This window comes from Hippoglossus stenolepis, chromosome 22, assembly GCF_022539355.2.
Source record: "Hippoglossus stenolepis isolate QCI-W04-F060 chromosome 22, HSTE1.2, whole genome shotgun sequence".
Taxonomy (NCBI): domain Eukaryota; kingdom Metazoa; phylum Chordata; class Actinopteri; order Pleuronectiformes; family Pleuronectidae; genus Hippoglossus; species Hippoglossus stenolepis.
Genome location: NC_061504.1, coordinates 3452403 through 3475180, shown reverse-complemented (window position 1 = coordinate 3475180; position 22778 = coordinate 3452403). Strand labels below are relative to the sequence as shown.

The window sequence follows — 22778 nt, the reverse complement described above, 5'->3', positions numbered from 1 at the left end:
CTAACCTTGAATGACGGCCTGCGAGACATAACCCGGACCTCCCAGCTGATCTCAGAGGCAGTGAAACCGCATATTAAGTGCTATATAGTTATTTAAAGTACTTTGTGACAAATAAATAACTGAAGGAAATATTCAGCTCATTGCTTCACATTGTGTCAAACAAATTACGACCCTCACCAACTTGGGTCAGGTCTTTGAGGGCTGGTTACACACTGTAATTGGTGAGCCCAGTGCCAGCATACACAGATAGCAGACTCTCACGTACACCCCGTATAATAGGTACATAGAGCCGAGCAGTAAAGAGACAGATAAGGCTGGTTTGACCAAGAGCAGAGCAAGTTGGTACAGAGCCAGAGCGAATCATTAAGCTGCACAAAGCTGTAACTTGCATTTTACCCATTTGAAATAGGAAGAACAGATGACATATTTAGAGATAACACAATTAAATCTACGTGTGCAGAGCTTCCCATTAATTATTCAGACATTGGAGACCCACCCCATATTCTAATTTGAGCCAACACAGTTTCATAATGAAACAACATTTTTTTTGCACTTCTCATACTAACTTTCGAGATCTCTAACTTGGTGTTTGGCTCCATTGCTGCATCGCATAGCTGTGTACCTGTCACTTGGAATCTGTTGTGCATGAGTGATGCATGTGCGAACCCTTAATTGTGTATTTATATTGTGTAGTTATGTTTATCTTCTTTTTTTTTTAACTGACTATATGATTTGTTTCTAAACTTTTTAAAGTTTAATTCTTAGTATCAATAATGAGCCTGAAAAACCAAGTATTTGCTTGGGGCATAGAAAATAGAACAGGAATTTGTTCTATGAAATCTAATTATACACAATAAAACCTGTGAGACTTCCAGGCGTGTGAAGTTAAACTTGAACGTTGTAATTTAAGTTCTGAAACTCATGTTGTGTGAACGGAAGAATCACACCCTTCAGTATGGGTGGAAAGACAAAGGTGGCACTGAATGAAACTACAGGGGGTGTACAAATAATGCATGATGACTAACAGTCATGAAACGGAAAAGGGCTGTGATGGAAATTTTTTTTAGGATTCTGCATCATCACACAGCAAAAGAAAATCTGCATTTAAAAGAGGCACAGTGCTAAATTCCCCACATGTAGGCCTACTCACAGAATGGCGGAACACTATAGACATTAATGTCACAGGTCAAGGATGTGAAGTATATGATGGGAAATAATGCGGATGTCTGTATCAGGAAATGATACCGTTTCACATAAAAATAATGAGGAAACATTTGTTTTACATTGGTTAATTGGTCTGTTTCGCATTAAGTCGGTAATTACCTCTGATTACAGTGTTGTAGGCCCCGGCAAAGCCAGACAGCAAATTGCAAAACAAGAAAAATTTAATTTTGTGAGCTAGGCTTGTTAACACATGCGTACCACAATGCCAGCAGCTGACTCAGACTGAAATCTAATTTTATATTTGTCTCCTCCATGTCACACCTAGTGCTTTCCAGTAAGACCCAGCTGAATAATACCTGACTTGGCAAGTCTCCAGCAAGCCCCACATTGGCGGTAGAAAAGCGAATACGGTTTCATTTTATATTCTTCTGTTTATTTCACTGTGTTTAAAATCATACTTATTACAGCGATATATTTGTTGTCATTTGGACAAAGCTTTATGTTCTTTCACAGAACATGAAAGTGACATAGAACCAGTTAACTCTAAACAGATAAAGGACTCAGACCAGCTCAGATAAAACAAGGAGGTTGCACCTAAAAGAGAATCTACTTCTGTTGCATGAATATGGTTCGAGTCTGAGAAGCCAACGAGAAAACTGTCCTTTGCGAATTGTGCTGCAGACCAGTCCCCAAAACAGACTCAAAACATCACTAACATCTTTCACCAACTACTCAGGCATCATGTTGAACAGTACAGAGCCACAAAAGTACAGTTCAATGCAAACACAAGACTAAAACCTAAGATGTTGCAAGAGACCTTTGCCCACAACACACACCACATGGCAAAGAACCACAAAGATTGGAGCAGATAACAGCTGCTGTTACAATTTAACACCTGCAACGAATATGGAGAATATGAAAAGGCCAATATCGTGATTTTGGTCGTATGCACATACAGTATGATAGATCATTCATATCCAATCACACTGCGAGATTGTGACTTCACCTTCAGTTGTTCAAATGTCTCCTGCACGTTGGAATGTGGACTTTTGTTTTATTCAACACAGCAAATACCTCATGTTAAATAAAGTACTTCTTTCTGAGGTCCCACAAAATTAATCATTAACCTCTAAACACTTAATTTCACTTAGACCACCCGCTGCTGTTAAAACACCTGATTATGATCTTTGATGCCAAAAGTGCAGAAAGAATGTGTGTTTGTCTAAACATAAACTAATAAGAATTACATTAAAGCTATTACCTTTTAACCACAACGACACAACCCAATATAATTACAGCAAAGGGATTTGGCAGATGTCCACACTGTGCGTGTGTGAGCAGCAAGTGAATAAAGTTAGAGCTCAGCAAGGAGCACTGCTGTTTAGACAGTACAGAGCCGTCTGTTGGCATGACAGAGCTGCTAATGATGTAAGACCACTGCTTCCAAAAGCCCACGATGAGTCTGCAGTGGGACAGGAATGTGAACTGAGCCCAGTTGCCTTTCAGTGATGTGACATCCAGCTATCGGCCAAACATGTTGTGTAACAACAGCAAAATAGTGACGAGAAGGAAACCTATACGCTTCTGCTTGCCCCAGACATTGATGATTATCTCTACAACGATGATGTGGCATCTTATGTAATCCAGTCCACGTTCCTGCACAATGTTTTGTTGGCAACAGTTTATCTTTTCATCCACTTCCTGATTTCCTCCACATGTATTCTCCCTCCTTGTATCTCAAACTCAGGTTTTTTTTCTTCAATTGCTTCATCAGACCAGGCTACATTTTGCTGTCTTCCAACTGTCCAGTGTTTGTCCATCCCGTGACTTGGCTGGAGTGCAACAGCAGCTGCGTCTTCCCAGTGTGAGCAACACAATAGGCAAATCACAATTAGTGCATTCAGTTCCTACAAGGCCGATCAACCAAAGACTCAATGAGATGACTGAACAGGCTTTTTCCCCATCGATGAATCAGGGTTCAATGCTTCCTGGTGGTTGCAGCATGTGATTACGAACAAATTATTTTAGAGGCTTGTTAGCGAAGTAGATAACTATTCAATTCGGACTCTTGCTCAGACTCAAAACAAACAACAATGTTTCCAGATGTTATATGAAGTTTTGTTTTGATAGAGTAGAAAAAAACAACAGTCGGCTGGCAAACAGGATTGTTACAGAATCTAGCTACTACCAATAGTTAGAACAGCTGCCTTTATTAACCTGCTTCTGCTAGTACAGCATCTCAAGTACACATTTCGAATAAAACATACTGCAATTTGCAATTATTCTGTGCATTTGGTAAATATTTCTAACCGTGCATCATTTTAGTGATTTTGATTCTGATTTTAAAATCGAATTCTTCAGTGTCAAGTCCAGAATCTGAGTGTTGGCAAAACAACATATACACACACAGAAATCTGCCACTGATGGCAAGAAAATAATTTCAGTTTTTGTTTTTAGAAGATCTATCTTGATGCAGACCATTACCACAGATACAAATCAGGTACAAAATACCTCACAGCTTCACACAGCCACAATAACAGAGCAACTACCATCACAGCTCACAGTCTGAACCTGAAGCAGACGACTACTCAGACACTCACACACTATAAAAACATGGTCAGATAAAGGTTACGAAAAATGTACTTGACATGGAGAAGAGAGCGAGACAAGAGCATGAAAGCTTGGGAGCATGCGAGACCATGTGCGTCAAGTGGTTGTGTGTCTGTGTGTGCGCATGTGTGCCCGGTGATGACTCCTCACACAGATGACTACTAGCAGCAGCGATGCTCTCTGACACAGAATGGAAGGAGACCAAATGGTCATGTGAACACTGAGCGATGGCAGTCACAGTGGAAATGAGTGTGCACCTCAGTCTGTGTGTGTGCGATTGTGTGTGTGTATCATGCTCTTGCTTTCGAACCAAGCCACAGCTTCTCGTTCGCAGACTTCCAAACCACACTGACACGACATCAGGCAGTTACAACAGAGACTGTAGCAGTCAGTAAAGAAGAGCTCTAAGCCTTGTGTGTTTTTATGCAGGTCTATGTGCACATATGTGAGTGCAGATTTACATCAATGTACAAAAAGAGGTTTAAAGTCTCCTGACGCTGCATCATGTGTAGGTGTCAACTCACTGCTACAAAAAAACTTGTTTGTCATTACACTTTTTTCTACTCATCACAAGCTCCGTGACCTTTTTGATTGGAAATCTTCCATCCGCAAGATGCCAAGGTGCCATATAATACTACAATTCTGTGATTATGTTTAACGATACCACTACACCACATAATTAGATTTATCTCTAAGGCTGCAACAAAAACTCATGTTACTCAGATAATTCGATTACAATCACTTCTCAATTCTTTGCAGTGAGGCTTCGTTTAATTTCTCTCGCGCTCTCTCTATCTCTCGTAGACACATCTGTGTGGGTGTTGTGTTGTTTTGTGTCTATGTTGACTAGTTAACAACTTACAGAACTTTTTAAATCGTCCCCAAATCTTCCGTGGTCTGTCAGTCAACTTTCATTATATGATAATACTCTGCTACTCTGCTCTGCTGCTCGGAGCAGACACTTTCAGTTTCCCGCAGCTGCGGTACGAAAGTTGGAATAAAACAAAACTTATGTAAAAACATCAGAGACAGGACATCCTTTTTGTATGTCGCTATATTTTTTTGCTCTTCTTCGGCTGCTGGTTGAGTGAGTTTTGGTTGTAGAAAGATAAGATATATTCTATTGGAGTCTGTGGAGTCTGGGCTTTAATCGGATAGCTTGTGTTGTTAGCATGAAGTAGCATGATAGTCAGAACCGGCTTTGTGTGCTTGTTCGACATGCTGATTTAGTTGCTTGGTGTTGGAATTGTGTTTGGTTTGGTTGAAAATGGCTGTCATGGGCTTCTACCCGTTCTAACGAGGTAAAGCATGTCTATATTGACTGTGCTCTATTTTATCTATTCTAATCTAGTCGCTGTCTGTAATGTAAATCTAGGGACCTGGCGACCTAGTGGGTTTAATTAATAAGGGAAATGTCGTTTTTCTATCCATTACTCAATTCATCGATGGAATAATCAATGGAATACTCGATTACTCAATAGCTGCAGCCCTACTAATCTCTTAATGTGAAGCAGCATAAGGGCTCTGCAGGTTGAGTGGGATCAGAGTGTAAACATGCACTGCTTTTCACAACAACAATCTCTGCACTGGTAAAAATCAGACACTCACAGATCTGAAACACACAAAGTTATGACATCATATTTAAGCTGTACTGCACACGCCCTGACAGTGCTCTCTCTGCTGTCTACCCAGCTTGCTATCTCTCACACACACACACACACACACACACACACACACACACACACACACACACACACACACACACACACACACACACACACACACACACACACACACACACACACACACACACACACACACACACACACACACACACACACACACCTTGTTGAGTAATATGAAAGCATGTGAGTCACTCTAATTAGAAGCAGCACTGCAGCTACAGGCCGACCCCTCACTGGGTCAGAGGCAACACAATCAGGTTTTTATGTCACAGAAGTCGGCACATCAGCACATCAATAGGTAACACTTGACATTTGGAGCTGTCTCACTTTGGTGTTAGATGACGGCAAGGCTGGTTATCCTGCATAAATGAGCCAAGCCATTTCAGGAACCGATCTGAGGGGGGAAAAAAAACTTCATCTGGCAAATGTCATCGCCGTGTAGACAATGTGGGGCATTTTCTTTGGGCAAAAGCTCTTCAGTAAATTCACATCCTTCCTGCAAAACTAATCTCCACACCAGCCCCCCCACCACCAGCTGAACTCCCACAACAAAAAAATGAAAGGCTTTTCAGGAGAGGAAACGGCCTCAGAGAGCTGCACAATAGCCAGAGACTATTATTTCGGTTTTGAGGAGTAGTTGCTCCAGATGTAATTTGCATCAAAATGCCACAGACTGATGATTGATGACAGCTTTGATTCAGCCTCAGCAGTTGTCTGCTGGTTTATTCTGAGCCACCGAACAAACCGGACTGACCTGCCAGTGCACACCGACCACAGGTCAGTTCGTTTCCAGTCACTGAGCACCGAGTCTGAATCAAGTCCATCCAGGACTCAACTTCCACTGAACAGACCTTTTGTCACCATTCATAGCATGGTTATAAAAAGCGTTTCAGTAAATTGGACAATTTATTTCCCTAGCTCACTGGAGGTCAATTTAAAAAATGCCATTAGTAATTTTGAAATATAACTATGCCAAGTATTTTAGACAGTAATATCATGAAATTAACCAGAACACAAAAGTTAAGCCAACCAAAAAAAAGAAATTATTTTGGTTGAAATACGTCACAGGATGAAGAAGAGTAGCCCAGTACCAGCAGCTTTAAAAATAAACATGTTTTGAATAATCTAATTTGTTTTCATAGAATCAGTCAGTGGATTAAATTCAGTGGAACACTTGGGTGAACTTCGAACTCCCAACAATGACCAATAAAAGATATTTTGACAGTACTGACATTTATTCCAGGAATCCAAAATTGTGCTGTCATTGAATATTCTTAATTTCATTATATAATTGAATGAAATTAAATATGCTGCACTGAATGATGGACATGAGTCACACAACATCACTTCCATTGATCGAGAATGAAATGTAGGCCGAGCTGAAACGAGCAAGTTCAACAACCATGTGGTAATGATGGCAAAAAAGTTCACACTCAGCCACAGAGAGAGTGATTTGCACATCGAGCAATCTACATGCTTGATATGCAAATAAAAGGATAAACTTTGTATATTAGGTTGGATGCTGGGTACGTAAGACAATCCCAAAACGATGCACTGATATGAGCACAGTTCAATGTCCACTTCTCCACCTAAACAGCAACATCTTAACTCACATTTAACACCATAATACGTAGGTAGGAGGATGTTTAGGTTGAAAAACACACACCAACAGGTTGCTTCTGTTGTAGTTGCCACAACAGTAAGTGTCTCCAGGAGCTAAATTTGCCATGATGACACACACACACACACAGACTAGCAATACGCACAGGGCCTACGCCGTTGTGAGCATTCATAGTTGTGTGTGTGTGTGTGTGTGTGTGTGTGCGCGCGCGCGCGCGTCGCTCTGCAATTACACCACTGAAATGCTAGTGGGCATGGAGCCGAAAATCTAGTGGCCGTAGAGTTTCTATGCCACTGTGTTGCGTTTCTTCCGGTTTCCGGTCTGCTTACTTGCAAATTCTCTGGCGTCTCTGTTTACTACAGAACAATGACGAGTGTTATAATGTTGGAGTTGGAGCTGACAGATGTTGAAAAGCAATTGTTGCACGTCAGGGTACGGCTTAGGGTTCTGCGTCGAATCTACGCCGTAGCTCTTGCGCAGCCTACGGGTAGACGTGTACCCTACCCAGAACCCTAAGCCGTACCCTGACGTGCAACAATTGCTCTTCAACAGAAGCATGAATTGGGTTTAAAGCAGTATCACAGCCAGCCAGTTAAGAGGCTGCATGTAACTCTGAGGATCACTGTTTTAGGTTGATGTGATCAAGAGACCAAACGGTCATGTGTAGCAAGAACAAACATTAAAATGTTATCACCTCACAAAGTTAAGTGTCAGCTGGGGGAAGGTTCTTTAATTCTACTGCAAAATGACATCCTGAGCACACTGATGTTAACAGTGAGGTAAAATCCTGTCTTTGCGGCTAATCTAGCAACAGAAACAAGACTTGAAGCTCATGACTTGATGCCAGTTGACTGTCACTGCCCATCCCCCACAGTGAGTCACAATGAACAGCACAGTGACTTTATACAGAGGCTGACCATCATAACCCACCACCAGCTCAGCTTCAGTCTGTAACAGACCAAACACCATTTACCCCTCACTCATTTCTCTTTATAGAAGTGTCTCATTACAAACCACAGCAAAATCCTGAGTAGAAAATGTTTCTCAGAATATGGCTTTAACATAGTCCAATGAGCACAAATTAAATTCAACACAAGGCAATACTTTTAGTCTATATTAGTGTAAATCAATGACAAATATATATCCAACTTTTACGGAAGTGTTGTACGTCAAGAAAAGGACAGGAAACGTTTGTAAGCGATCGTATGTTGAGTATGCATGTTTGACAATATGCAAGGCATGTTAAGCTGCCATTGAGGCTGATATCCAAGAGTGACAGTACGAGAGACATAAATCAAGGACAGCCTCTAGGACTCATCTGTGGATGGAAATCACACGAGGAGGAAGACATACAACCTTCATACTAATATGACGCTGTCTTCTGGCTCTACAGGAGCTTTAAGTGGACTAAGGGATACAGAGGATGTCAGCAGCATGGTGAAATATTTGTTGGTAAATTAAATATTAAATTGTGGAGCAGTAGCATTAGGATGCCACAGAGCAGCATCATTAATTACGCCTGTCCGTACAGTAATTGCAAAGCAGACAGTTTTTACCTAAACATCAAGAACTGAGGAGGATTAAGAGAAGCACGCTAACAGCAACAGAAGGATACAACTGGATTAATATGGTAATCCACCACCGACACAATAAATTGAAGGAAACACAGTATAACTGAAAGCAGTTTCTCAAGTGCACAGTGCAGAATAGACTTCCGTGCGCTACACCAGAAGACTGCAACAGGAAACGTGATAGCTGCGTGCTCAATCACAATTTATCTTCTGGCATGCAGACCTTTGTCTTCACTCAGCAGTGCACTGCACATCCCTCTAATCATTTTAAACACACACACTCGTCTTTCCTCTGCCATCAGTTCGACTATATTCATGTGTCAGATTGATTTTAAATTGCAAATGAACCCTCAATGCTCACAAACACACACAAAGCCCATATATACACACACACACACATCATAGGGTACATGCATACGTCACGTAGAGCAGAAATAAAAATAGGTCTGATTTCTACAAGTTAAGAGTAGTAAGCTGTTTCAGAGCAATGACCCCACCCATGTAACTGGCCAAGTAAAATACATTAATCTCCACACCCTCCGGTTTACAGTCAGCTCGACATTATTTTGTACTATTGCCTCTGTACACCAGTACAATAGATGTGAAACATGCTGTGAAAATGGGATTTAAAGGGTTAGTGTGTAGAATTTAGGGCCATCTGTTGAAAGTAATATTACTTTACATTAATGCGTTATTACCAGATACTAAGACTCATGCTTTCATTACAGTAGAATGAGCCCTTTATACAGTTTATACATTGGGAGCAGGTCCTCTTTCACAGAGACCGCCATGTTTCTACAGTAGCCCAGAATGGACTAACACACTCTAGAGAGGCCCTTTCATGTTACTAACAGCATGATATAATATTTTGGTTTTAGCAGCTGACGACCATGAGTGTGCCACCAATCTAAATCCCTGGGCTTTGACAATAATCTAAATAACCATTAAATAACACAGACCTATTTCTGGGGGGGAGGGGAGAGCAGCAAACGTGCACCATAAATACAGTGTAAACATCAAGCTAGGTCTGGACCAGTAACAGTCCTTTAATCTGTGTATTCAACCCAATCACAGGCTACATATAAGATTAGAGCTGGCACAGTGGGCGTCTGGGAGGCAGATTTTTTTTTTCCTGAAAGAAAGATTTGACCTGGAGGCCATTTTAATAATGATGAGACTTAATCTTCTACCACCAGTCACTCCCCCAGTGTTTCTGCTGCATATATTTTGCGAACATGAGAATTACCGGAAACGAGAATTGGTAGTAATACGACTTTGAATCCTCTAAGAAAGACTATTATGAGTCAATGTTTCCATGCTGATTTGATGAACGTGAAGCAAAACGCTTTTAATAATGGAAAAGTGCATAAAAACCTGTTATCAGGTAAATAAATCCCTTACATTAATATAACTGTGCACCCATAGCCCCTTCCTAAAAGTTAGCATGGCAAACACAGGGTGTTCCAGTGATGTAGTACTGCATATAGTTCTTCCTGTCTCTACACTGTATATACTAGTTTAGTTACATTCATATGTTTCTATATATTTTTTTATTTTCCTTACACTTAAGTATTGCACGTTATTTATTGCTTGCTGATGTCTTTTGGACTCTTGCTGCTGTAACCCTGCACATTTTCCCATTGTGGGACTAATAAAGGACTTCTTATCTTATCTTCGTAAACCACAGCAGCCAACCAGCCTCACACAACTCACAACTATCCTACCATCCCCTTATCTCCAGATCTAAACGATTCGGGACACGCTGGAATCACCCCTCGGGGATTTGAATGATTGCTCTCTCGAGCACCTACGGGCTGACTGAGAGCAGCACTGACTCAGCCTTTGTCACAAGAGGGGACAGAGAAATTCTCTGAATTCCAGGGAAGCCATCAAAGCGCTAAGCAGGAGGTCATCCCTAACACCCCCTTCACACACACACACACACACAAATATGCACACTTACAGACCATGTTTACATGAATATTTTTAATGTTGTTTCCATTATTTAACTTCAACACAAAAATAACTTATATTAATAGACACCCTTGTTGATCATCTATGATATTTGAATGTAATTAATCTTTAAATGTGCAGACTGATTCAATCTGGGGCAAATGACCAAACCATTTGTTGCCTGCCCAACCCAACCCCCCCACCCCCCGGGGTGCAGATCACATTTACTGAGCAACCGACACACAAACAAATGAAAAGTCGACCTACACAGCCTCGGATTACAATTTGCTGTTTAGTATGTGACAGAAGAAGTGGCTGATGACAGAAGCGATCTACATGCCCCGTCTGTGGAGAAAAAGCATGTGTGTAGAAGCATGTATGTGCATCCCTACCCTATGCATGGACACACACACGCACGCACACACTCCCCTATATCTGCATAGTATGAATGAGGGAATGAGGGCAAGTTTGGGGCCCTGGGGCCATCAACTCCCTCATGAATAACAAGCATTCAGCACAGCAGACAGACTGCTGTAACACACACACACACACACACACACACACACACACACACACACACACACACACACACACACACACACACACACACACACACACACACACACACACACACACACACACACACACACACACACACACACACACACACACACGCAACATCACAACAGAAATGTGCGATGGTTTCTCCCCGACCACAGTTCCAAAGCAATTGTCTGTAAAAGCTGCAAATATGTTTCCTGTTTTTGTTGATTTCAGAATTATTTTACTGCCATATAGCATTATAAGCTGAATGCTACAATAACTTCCTCGACTTGTATTAGTGAAGGGTTTTGGTATCTTGCTAATGCCAGCTCAAAGAGCTTCCATAAAAATAAATCTCTGGAACTTGTGCAAACCTTAAGTATGTAAATGAAAAAAATGTAAGCTATTGCATATTCATTTGTGCCAAAAACTAAAAGTGTGAGCGTACTGGTCAGTATTCTCATCACAACCCACAGCCTACGAGGGAAGGGGGGCTAGTCATTGCCGTGGTAACGCGGCAAACAGAGAGAGACAGCCACAAACATTCAGGCAGCCATCTGAGTGGCAGGCGGAGAGCGGGTCACGCCAACACACAAGCGTCAGTGCACTGCCATAACCGAGCGTCACTCTGTGCCTCTATGAAAGGCAGATTGTGAGGGCTATTTCTGGAGGGCCTGAAAGACTGCAGCCCAGCTCTGGAAGGATGGAGGAAGTGGCTGCCCACAGGCAGGCACCGCTGGCAGCATCACACACACTCCTCTCTCCTCATGCTCAGTCACTTACTTCATCTGGCTTTCAGCACGAGAGGACTCTATTAACCCACTGAGCTCTATGTACAGAAGCTTGCTTTAGATCTTCCCTTGGATTCACACTCTCAGCAGGAAATGCACCTGTGACTACCACATGAATTACTCATGGCTTTGCCACAATAACAAATATCCCCATCTTAAACACTACAGAATAGGGCTGTGTAAATGACAACATATATACTGCATAAAATGTCCTATTATACTCCTTTATTTAATTGTGCTGCAAATCACTCTTTACAGCAAAATTTTTCAGCACTTGGACAAAGCTTTGTTACTGAACACAGCACACACTCAAGCAGGAAATTTTCAAAAAGGCAACACAAACAAACAAACAAACATGGAAGATCGTTCAGAAATTTTAACAGCAACACCCCGACCAGCCTAGACAAAACATGGATACTTCACAGAACAAAACTGATTGTGATCATGTAATTTTGGACGTGTCAGAGCTTTCAAATGATAAAGGCTGTTTAATATTGTCACTCGAACTGACGCAGGCAATAAAACTGGTGCCAGAAGTGGAATATTAAAACTATTATGAATTGACAACCCGACTGAGAACACAATCACTACACTGTCCCGGTCAGACACAGCACACTGCTTTCAGACTTCGTATTTACTACGTTATCACCCTTAAGGCCTACACATTATAAGCAAATCGCAATGTCACAACTTTCCAACCATGACAACACTTTATAAACAGCACCAGACAACCTGAGTTTTGTAAACACAAAAGCCTCCGGGCGTGCTCTGTCTGCCCTGTGAGCACCTCTTTGTCTCCTCACTGGCTTCTAATGTTGTGAATGGTCCCAGCTTGACTGCAAGCTGTCGGGGTGTATGTGTGCGTTTTGTGTGTGTGTAGGGGAGGTCGGGCTTCGGTGGAGGCTGCGTATGCCAGAACTGTCACTCCAGCCTGAAAACAACCGCCCTGCATTCTGTTTAGAGTCAGCCACAGCGATGACCAACACCCTCAAACTGCAGCGCCAAAGGCTCACAGATGGAGCTACAATGGGGCCTGTATGCGAGCGTCTGTGTGTGTCTCTTCACTGTCTTGAATGAGGCCGCCTCGCACAGACACACACAGGCCAAACAAGCCCCTTTCCTGGTTTTTCACACACGCACATGGGAGCAAACTGGATTCTCGCACTGAACAGTCCAAAAAGTCTCTTGAAGGACCCCTCCTCTATTTCCTGTTTGGGCCTCACACTGTGTATCTAATTGGCTGCCAGACCCTCGGTGCAGTGAAGGCACCCCTGTCAAAACATGGGGTCATGCTGTGTTTCTCAAGAGACCCTTGCTCGGAGGACCACACCCCAGCAACTATGGACTCTTTGCATCCCACCAGCAGCCATTTTGGCTCCAAGTAAGATCCACTAATAGTACAACTTAGCATCTAGGTTAAGCACAATGTGAGCAACCTGATACCTTAGCAGACAATGAGAGAGGGTGAATGGAAGATTCAAGGCTCTGCCCTCAGGTACATCTCTTTTAGACTCCATCAGTGGCTGTTTAAAAACAAAACTGAGACAAAACTGCATCTAAAATCACAAAAAAAAAGCAGGTGTTGTCAACACCCACGAGGTGTCTCTCGGTGACGCCACTCTGAGAGGCAGATGTGCAGCGATGCGATTAGCTCTGAAAACCTGTCAGTGCCCATGCTTGCAAAGCATTCCACTGACTGAGTAGCAACAACAGTCGCACACATGCACACAAATACACACACGTAGACAGGATGCTTGAGATATTTAGACACAAGAGGAAACTCCACTGTGCTGCAGAATTCCTGGTATTCTTGTGATTGAGGATCTTGATTCGTGGCCAAGTATTGTGGCAGAGTGTTTTCTCATTTCCCATTGCCAGCAGCACCGCAGCTGGAAAAGTGAAAATACGACCAAGAAAGTGTGAAACAAAAGTTTGGAAATCACCAGTGTCAGACTGTAAATTCAGCCCCACCCCCCTCACATCCACTACTGATACTGTAGCAGACATTGGTTAATAATTGGCGAAACATGTCTGCATAAGCAATACTACAATCACTTTCTATTTCATTTTGGAGCTTTGCGATGATGTGTGAGGAACCACACAAAACTACAGGAGCAAAAGACAGCATCTAATGCAAAGACTGAGCAGAAGCATGTTGATCTGACCAATGAGGAGGAGGAACTTGTGATGGTAATGAAGTTAATATTGTCAGTGCATCAAACGATGATGGTAATGACAAAAATGATGGGAGCAATCTCATAGCAGTGACTGGTGACGTTTAACACAACAAAATGCCTCCACCTAGAAGTGCAGAATAAAGTGGCTGCAAACAGTGTGGCGGCAGCAGTAGTGGGGCAACGCTAGCAATCATCATCAGCCTTAAATGTTTAGCTTTACAAGGCATGGGAGCCTTGATCCATTAAAGCCATTGTGGCTTTATTGTCTGGTTCCCAGATGCTTTTTACAGGCCTGTGCTTCTCTGCGTTGCATTCAGGCACGGTAGAACAGGAAGGAGTGTTTCTGCCGCGTTTGCAGTGTCCACGTTATAACATCCTGTATGCAGCCCCTTCTGAGGAAAAATACAAGAGGCAATAAGTGCTTCCATGCAATCAGAAAAGTGATGTAGGCTGCACCAGCATCATCGAGGTAAAAGCCAGTTCTCTGGACACTCTGCTGCACAGAGGGCCTGTCATGTTACAATTTGCCACTTCTGAATAAGTCATAGGTAAAATCCCCACTCTAAGTAAAAGGCGGCAGCACGTTACAAGCAGCATGCGCCCCTCGGATAGGCAGGGTGAATATTTCATGATTAAACGGGGCCATTATACTGCAAAGATCTAGGCCAAGGCTCAGGCTGAAGGGAGGAGGAGGAGGGGGCTCAGATAACGGTCCCAACCCCGTCCCAACTGCACAAGGGAACGCAGCCCCGGTCCAAGGGGGTTCAGGGAGGGGCAAAGCCATCTGGGTTAATCCACACAGAACACGTACAAAGAAAACAATCCGCGACTGCGCCGAGAAGCGAAGATTTGCGGTTTCTGAAAAGGCTTTAAAATCACGTCCGAGCAGGAAACCGAGCAGGGCTGCATCGTGCTGACTTGTCCCCCAGCAGGAGCTCCGGAGCCTGCAGCCACAACGCTGACAGCTCGCTAACTAGCAGTGGGTTCAAATGCAGACACCGGTAACACTCGTGAATGAGACACAATCTGAAACGGGTGAATAAATCCGTGCTAAGGTCACGGTGGAGCGAGCAGGACCCCCCTCTCCTCCCCTCCCCTCCCCTCTCCTCCTCCCCTGAGTCCGGCTCCCGTTAGCTCTTAGCCACTTTGCTGTCAACACAAACTGTTTGTTTTGCTAAAGCTAAAACAAGTCTGCTCATTGAAGGGCTGCGGTTAGCTTTAGCATTCAGCACGCCCCCCACCCCCGTCGGAAAAATGCGGGACACCAGCTGACAGGCGAGCATTAAAGTGCACTAATCCCGCGAGGCCTGCGCGTCCCCGGCCTACAGTGAATCCCGGCGGCGGGTCAGCTGCGAGCGGCGAGCGGCGACCGGCCCCGTCCCCCCGCCTCCACCGCTACACACGGCTAAGGCTAACGAGCTAGCAGGGCAGGCTAACTCAAGAGCACCCACCTCGCTTGTCGAGGTCGTAGCCGACCACTAAGAAGTAGTCGGCGAGCCTGGCCATCTTCGGAGCTCACGGCGACAGGCCTTTCGCGCTGGATCCTCTTGTCTCTCTGCCGTCAAAGGTCCATTCACGTCCTGCCGGCGACAGGCGCATCACGGGCGACAGTAGCATCCTTCCAGCTGCACCCCGCCGCCATACTGTCAGACTGCCTTGCCCTGACAGCGCAGAGCCGGAGTCTGCGCACTGAGGCACTTTAGGGAGGGGCCGCGCGGCAGGAATGTCCCATGCGAGGAGCCCAACCAGCCCCGGGGACCAGAAGTCTGACCAGAAACCGTATACAAAAACAGTGATTAGGGGGTGAACGGCGGTGGTGATTCCAGCAGGCCTTGAACTGAAGGGAATCCACAAACATCCAGTGGGAATGCTTCCTTTTTAAAATGGGGATTTTCATTCATGGGGCCCAGAATGACTTGTTCTGCCCCAGATTATCACCAGAGAACACGGCCCTGCCGCAGATTATCAAACCATATTTAATATTAATGCACAGAGTTAACTGTTTTCTGCACAAGTCCAAAATCTCACCTGGGTTTAGGCGATAAAAAGATAACAATCCTTGTTGCGATATAATTATTCTTCACAAGCAATATAACAAAAGTTTCATAGACATTGGACATATCGGTGAGGACATATAACACATACTTATTTTTGCTCTACCTCAGATTCATGAAATGTTATAAAACCACAGTTAATGTGTCAGGCTTCTTCAGTGTTGACTCAGGAGCAAAAATCAGTCTTAAAACTTCCATCCTTCCATTCATCTTTTATCTATACTGCATATACAGTACTTTGAGGTTGCAAGGGTCTTTTAATATGAAAGAACTAATGATTTGACCCTTATAGCGCTAATTATCGTGATTGGCTGATATGAACATTTTTATCGCGATAACATTTTTGACCAAAGCTACTGCATAGCTAGCCACTCACCTGATAAATAAAAATGGACATTTGACACATTTGAGCTGAAACCAAGGGACAGAAATTAAGTATTTGACAATTAATTTCCATTTTTAAAGAGATATGCCAAACATTCTGATTCCAGCTTCTCCATTGTGAGAGTTTGCTGTTTTATACGATCTTAAGCTGAACATGTTTGGGTTTTGCCATTTTTGTTTTTAGCATTTTTGCTTGTAATTGACAGCGGCAGTGGAGATACAGTCCGGAAACACGGTCAGAGAGAGAGAGAGAGAGAGAGAGAGAGAGAGAGAGAGAGAGAGAGAGAGAGAGAGAGGTTTGCGATGTACAGCAAGAATACCCTGGCAGGAAGTCGAGCTGTGGATGTTGTGGTTATGCGATATTCACCTTAGACGTCCTGGTCACCCCAGGATGTATGATCTTGATTAGGCAAATTAAGGAAATTTGAAACAGTGTCCTCATTGGCTTTAGGAAATTGAGAAGATTATGGACAGGTTCATGAATAATACTTAACTACTTTATGGCCCTTTTAAATTGGTGAAATGTAGAATTACCTTCCCATGTCACAAGTTGCATACACAGAGTTCAAACAAAGATTGATCTTCTCGATCATATTGCTTTGTTTTAATATTGTTTTACATGCTTAAAGAGGTAAAACTACAACATATATCAAACTGAATAAGCCAAAATAAGAGAAAAGTCCTATTGACATATTGTAGAAATATCTTGTTACCCTTGCAACACCTATGATCGTGGCCAGTTAACAAAACAATGTTAAATAAATCAAACTTGCTCACCCACAGGTACTACTAAGTTGGCAGTTTGCTGAGGTGCAGTTTAAACCTCATGCGTTATTCGGTACATCCAGGCAGGGGCTGCATGTCTGGGATTGTCCAGTGCAAAGGGCCAAACCATCAGAGGGGCAATTACAAGTCTGACCACCATCTATTAAGAACAAGCTGCATTGTCTCAATCTAATGTTTGTGCTTCCAAAAGAATGAAGTGTACTGGCTAATGTTAAAGGACATGTCGTTTTTTTTCAAGTCAGTGTTAAAACCACACTGCACATGCACGTGTATACGTCAAGAGAGTCAGTCTTGGGTTGTATTGTACTGTTACAGTTACACCTCCTTGCCAGACCAAGAAGAACAAAATGTCAACGAGACCAATTTCACCAAACCCTTTTCTTTTTATTGCTTTAATCCTCATTTCTGCAACCAAGCTATTTCCCAAAACATTCACTTCTTTTATCTCGCATATTTTCTGCAGCCTGTACTTGAAAGCAAATGGTATCAGGGAGGAAAATATAAATATAAATATGAAGAATGTTGAACTTTTGTCTGTGGGACTACTTTGATTAGGCTTCAGCTGCAGAAACATGGTCATGCTGTTGCAGTGTCAATTTGAATGTGCAGATAACGTGTCAGAGGGAGGTGAGAGAGGCCAGAGGGCCAACAGCCATGCGGCCTGTCCTTGGCTGTCAGCAGTGTAACAGCCTTGAGAGAAGTCCAACACTTCCTGTGCTGTGACCTTTGACCCAAAGTGCTTATCGCTCCCTGGTTGAAAACAATCCCGAGCATGAGATGTCACATTTTTCTTCAAGGGCTTTGTTTTGCCAACACTCAGAAACAACTTGTCTCCCACTTTTCTCCCACAGTTATCTGAGACCCAGGGTGGGTGACTGCAGGACAGCGCTGGCCGCTCTCTGGTAAACAGCGCCTGTTCGGACAACCGCAGCTTTGTTAACAGGAGATAACACGACTCTCAAGCCGGTTCATGAGTGCTCGTTTCAGGGGAAGTCGTACTGAGGTCACCGGTGGTTTTGGTTCTCACAGCTGATGTTACTTGCATCCTGACCTTGAGCTACACTTGCCAGAGATACGCAGCAGATTGGAAAGAAGGTGAGACAAAGACAGGAGGAGCTCAGTCTCTTGCAGACTCTCCCCACAGGACAAGAATATCACCGTAAGGAAACTGTCTCTCCTAGACAAACTGCAACTATCCATGTGCTCAGACATCAAAGACTTTCCTTTTGACTAAAAAATGAAGTGAAAATGTGCAATTTTTTGTGTCTAGTGTGGTTTTTCTGTTCCTCTTTTAGATATGAGACAATGCAAAAAAGATATTTAGCATTTTTTCGACCTGTCATATTTATTTGAAGATGCTGAAAGATATGCAACACCATTTACTGAGAGCATATTTTGTGCAGCTAGCTTAAAGTGAAGCCAGTATCATGGGAAAGAGAAGTACGCTTACTCTCTTTCTCAGAATGGGTTACAAAGATTAACACTACTCTCATATCTGCAAAGCAGCTAATATAAAGCAGAAGCAATACAGCTTAGGCACAAAGCCTGAAACTAGGGATACAGGTAGCCCCTCTCTATAGAATATAAGATAACAAGAGTCCTCATAAGGCATGAATGTTGGGACTGTCCTCTAAGGTCAACTCACCACGTCCTGTTTTAAATAAAGCCAAACCATAAAACTGATGCGAGCAGAGGCTGGTAGTGGAAACTGAGGGCAGCAAGAGGAAGAGTTGCACACGACTCATGTCTGTTGACTCATCTGACACCCTCAGCTCCAGTGTTGACTTTCAATGAACTCACCAAACAACTTTAGACCAAATGCCAGACGGAGCCAAAGCTTGGCCCGGAGAGATGCTCCACACTGCAACAGCTGAGCTATGACCAGGACACACACTTCTAATGTTCTACCTCTGCCAAGGAGGTCATATTTTCATTGCAGTGTCTGTTTGTCTCTAAGCAGGACTGTACAAAAACTAAGGATGCACTAAGGAGGAACCCAATAAATTGACATATTTAGGCCCCTGTTATCTATGAGTGTGTGAATTTTGGATTAAATAAAAAGAGACTGTTCGGCCTATGCACTCTATTGAGTGTAGATAACTTTATTTTTTAAGTTTGGGTAAAAAGGTAAAATATTTAGTTTGAGGTTGAGTTGTAAAATGTTCTTTTTCTTTTACAATTTTAATGTCTTAAACATATGAGTATTAGGTTCTCTGCATGAAACAAAAGTAAAATATAAAGATATAAATAAATGTCCTTTTCCTGACTGTGTAAATTAGATATTTCCAATTCACAGATGATGGACAAAGGCAAAGTGAAAACCACTGTAGGCTAATAATAATGTTAATGATAATAAAATGCATATTTTAAAACTTCTGAACTCACTAGACTCCAGAGGAATGATTTAGCTGGATTATTCATATAATAGTGTCATGATTCTTCAAGCATTCACTGAAGATGTTCCAAGCTTTGGAACAGTCCACCAGGCAAGACATATTTAAGGTTAAACTTTTGTTTTCTCATGGTTTTGAGTGTCCTTAACGTGTTGTTTTAATTGTACTTTATACAAAAACTTTACTTGTCTTGACTTGATTTGAGGTAAGTGTGTAAGATGACCTAAGAGCCACATTCACTTTTATAGGTATTATATTATGAATATGTTGCAGTTTAGCTATTTGAATATTACGTCATCATCATATGTATTTTTCTTTTTTGTCACATTTGATATGAACAAAGCAGAAGAAGAGAGCAGGATATGCACCTGTCCTGTCTCTGATTCTCTGTAATTCGCTGGTTTATTCTAATCAGAGCTCAAAGCCAGTCAATGCAGGATGCAACAGCCATGTGACTTCCTGTAGACTAACCAAAAGACAGGAAGTGGTTTGAAGGCCTCATGCACATCATTGCTTTTCATTGGGCCATTGCAGCAGATCATTTCCCCTCAGCTCAAGTGAAGCATGGCACATGAAAACGCTTCATTAAACATTCATTGGAGCCATAAGTTTAAATTCCCCTGAGCTGAGACAAGCAGATGTCTTCAGAGATGTTTTCACTTTACACTGTCACTACACTGGGTTTCTCTGGTGCAGGTAGCTGAACTGTTTTTTGTGATGACTGATAAATCATAGACAAATACACTGTCTCCTCTCTGCTGTAATCGGAACCCATCTGTTTTCACACAAGTAAACACAGTGTAGCAAAAGACTGTGTACAGTAAACAGTTGTAAATCTGGATTTGTAGCTCTAGTGTTTTCACCGGTAACAATCGCGGAAGATGATCGCAGATAGAAAAGTATTTGTTTTGTCTCCTGTGGCGTGAAATCCTAACATGTCTATTGCAATGCAAGTTTAAGCCGAAAAAAAAAAAAACTTGTCGAGGGTACTCCAGCTCTGAAGTGATTCACTTTCATAAAAGATGAAGAACAGACAGATTAAAGAGAGGTGATTAAAACTGAAGCAGTTGAGGCTGTTGTGTTGGTGAAACTCCAAAAACTACACACCCCATAGTGTAGCTAAATCATGACTATATCTTTGCAACCTCCCTGCATAGTCATCGCCGTCATTTACACCACAACAAGCATTTACAGTAAAGCGAGGGTATGCAATATTTGCTGAATAGTGGCCCCAAGTGGTAATTAGTATGGCTCATTAAAATTTATTTCATTTGCTTTACTGGTGTCAATATTGGTTGACCTGTGGGGGCTAAAAGACTAACATGAAGAGCAGCTGTGGCACACGTAGAGAAGGATCACATAGTAGTGACAACCACAAGAAGTGACATGAAACAGGACAGCATGCCACCTACCGACAAATGCAGGCTTTTGCATCAAAACCTTGAAGTGTTAACTGAGAAAAGGTTTATTTTACAGTAAGATGAAAATCCATCCATCCATTATCTATACCATCTATCCTCTTGCAGAGGGCTGCTGCCAATCCCGGTTGACATTGGGCGAGAGGCGGGGCACACCCTGGACAGGTAGCCAGCATATTGCAGGACCAAGATACAGGGACATTCAACCATTCACATACCTATGGTCAATTTAGAGTCTTTATTTAGCCTGAACCCCAATCTGCACATCTTTGGACTGTGGGAGGAAGCCCGGAGGAAAACACACACAGGGAGAACATGCAAACTCCACTGGAGTAAAAAGTAAATAAATAAAGGGGAAGGGTTTTCCAGACAAATCAACATGGGAACGTATGATTCAACATCCACCAAACTGCATGAACATGTTATATACATATAATCATGTTTACATCAGATATGTAATCGTGCAAACAGAGCAGGTTTATGAGAAGCTTTGATCTAGAAACATCTCAGTGAGATGTTGTTACCACAATAAAGAAGTATCCAATGATGTATGTGACCTATCTGGGGACCATTATGTAATACAGGACTCACAGACAGGAGGGAAGTAGGGGTGGTGTGCAAACTGCCCCCTTTTCTGATATAAATGCTTGGGTGTAACACAGGACATGAACAATGTTAACGTACACACTCTGCTGAACACATGATATGTTAATCACTGGTATCTGTATTCTTGAGTTGGTGTTATTTGTCTTAACCCTGTGTTGACATGCGTCCACTCTGCTGAAGTGTCCTTAAGCAAAGCACTGAATCCCAATAGATAGCCAAAAGTGTTTGGACACCTGCAATGACACCGGGTGGTTGTCAAATAACTTCCCTACCTACAGGAATTAATGTGTTGACATATCTCCAGATGCTGGAACCTGGCTGCAGCTACACAGTTGTCCACATTCAGCTGCAATAAATCCTGACGAGAGGTCAACGTTCCAGTTCATCCAAAGGGTGTTGGATGGGGCTGAGGTCACAGCCGTGTGCAGGCCAGGCAAGTTCTTCCTTATCAAACTGGGAAAACCATTTCTTCATAGACCTGGCTTTGTGTACCTGTCTGTCTTATCATTTCTGTTGCCCTGTTTCCCTCATTACGTGCTTTGATTTCTTGGAGCCCTGCTGTTATCAGCCACCTCGGTCCTTCCCCATCATTTTTCCCACACTGAAATCCAATCCCTCTCTTCTCCGCAGAACTGGCAGGACACTGTCCTGTTAGCATCCTCCTCCCACACAGTACAGCACTGGTAAGCAGCCATTCCAAACAAACTTGACTGAGAGCGCTCGGACAGGGAGACAACAACAAACTGCAGTGAGAAAATGTCTCCAAATTGAGAGGGATTCGTGGGGATGGCTGAGCAACAATTATTCTAAAATTGAAGACAGTGGCCAAGATCTTTTTTTGATGTACACGCACTGGTAAAATATATTTTCATGTGGGAGGTTAAGGGAAACTGACGGGATGCATCACAACAGACTCATTCTCAGCATCGGCTTGTGTGCAGTGTGTTCTGCTGATGTGTCATGAGGTTCACTAGGGGGCAGCAATCATTAGACTACCATACTGTGGCTCGTGATGGACGAAA

At 42.8% G+C, this 22778-nt stretch overlaps 1 protein-coding gene across 7 annotated transcripts in view; it reads right to left on the bottom strand.

Annotated features, from left to right (window-relative positions):
* sbf1 (SET binding factor 1) overlaps positions 1–15780 on the bottom strand; it is a 57774-nt gene extending 41994 nt beyond the window's left edge. For all 7 annotated transcript variants that reach the window (XM_035147428.2, XM_035147431.2, XM_035147430.2 and 4 more), the window contains exon 1: positions 15567–15780. In XM_035147428.2, coding sequence (XP_035003319.1) covers positions 15567–15621 — 55 coding nt within the window. In that variant the 5' untranslated portion in view covers positions 15622–15780. The remainder of the gene's footprint in view (positions 1–15566) is intronic.
* Positions 15781–22778: the final 6998 nt, after the last annotated feature.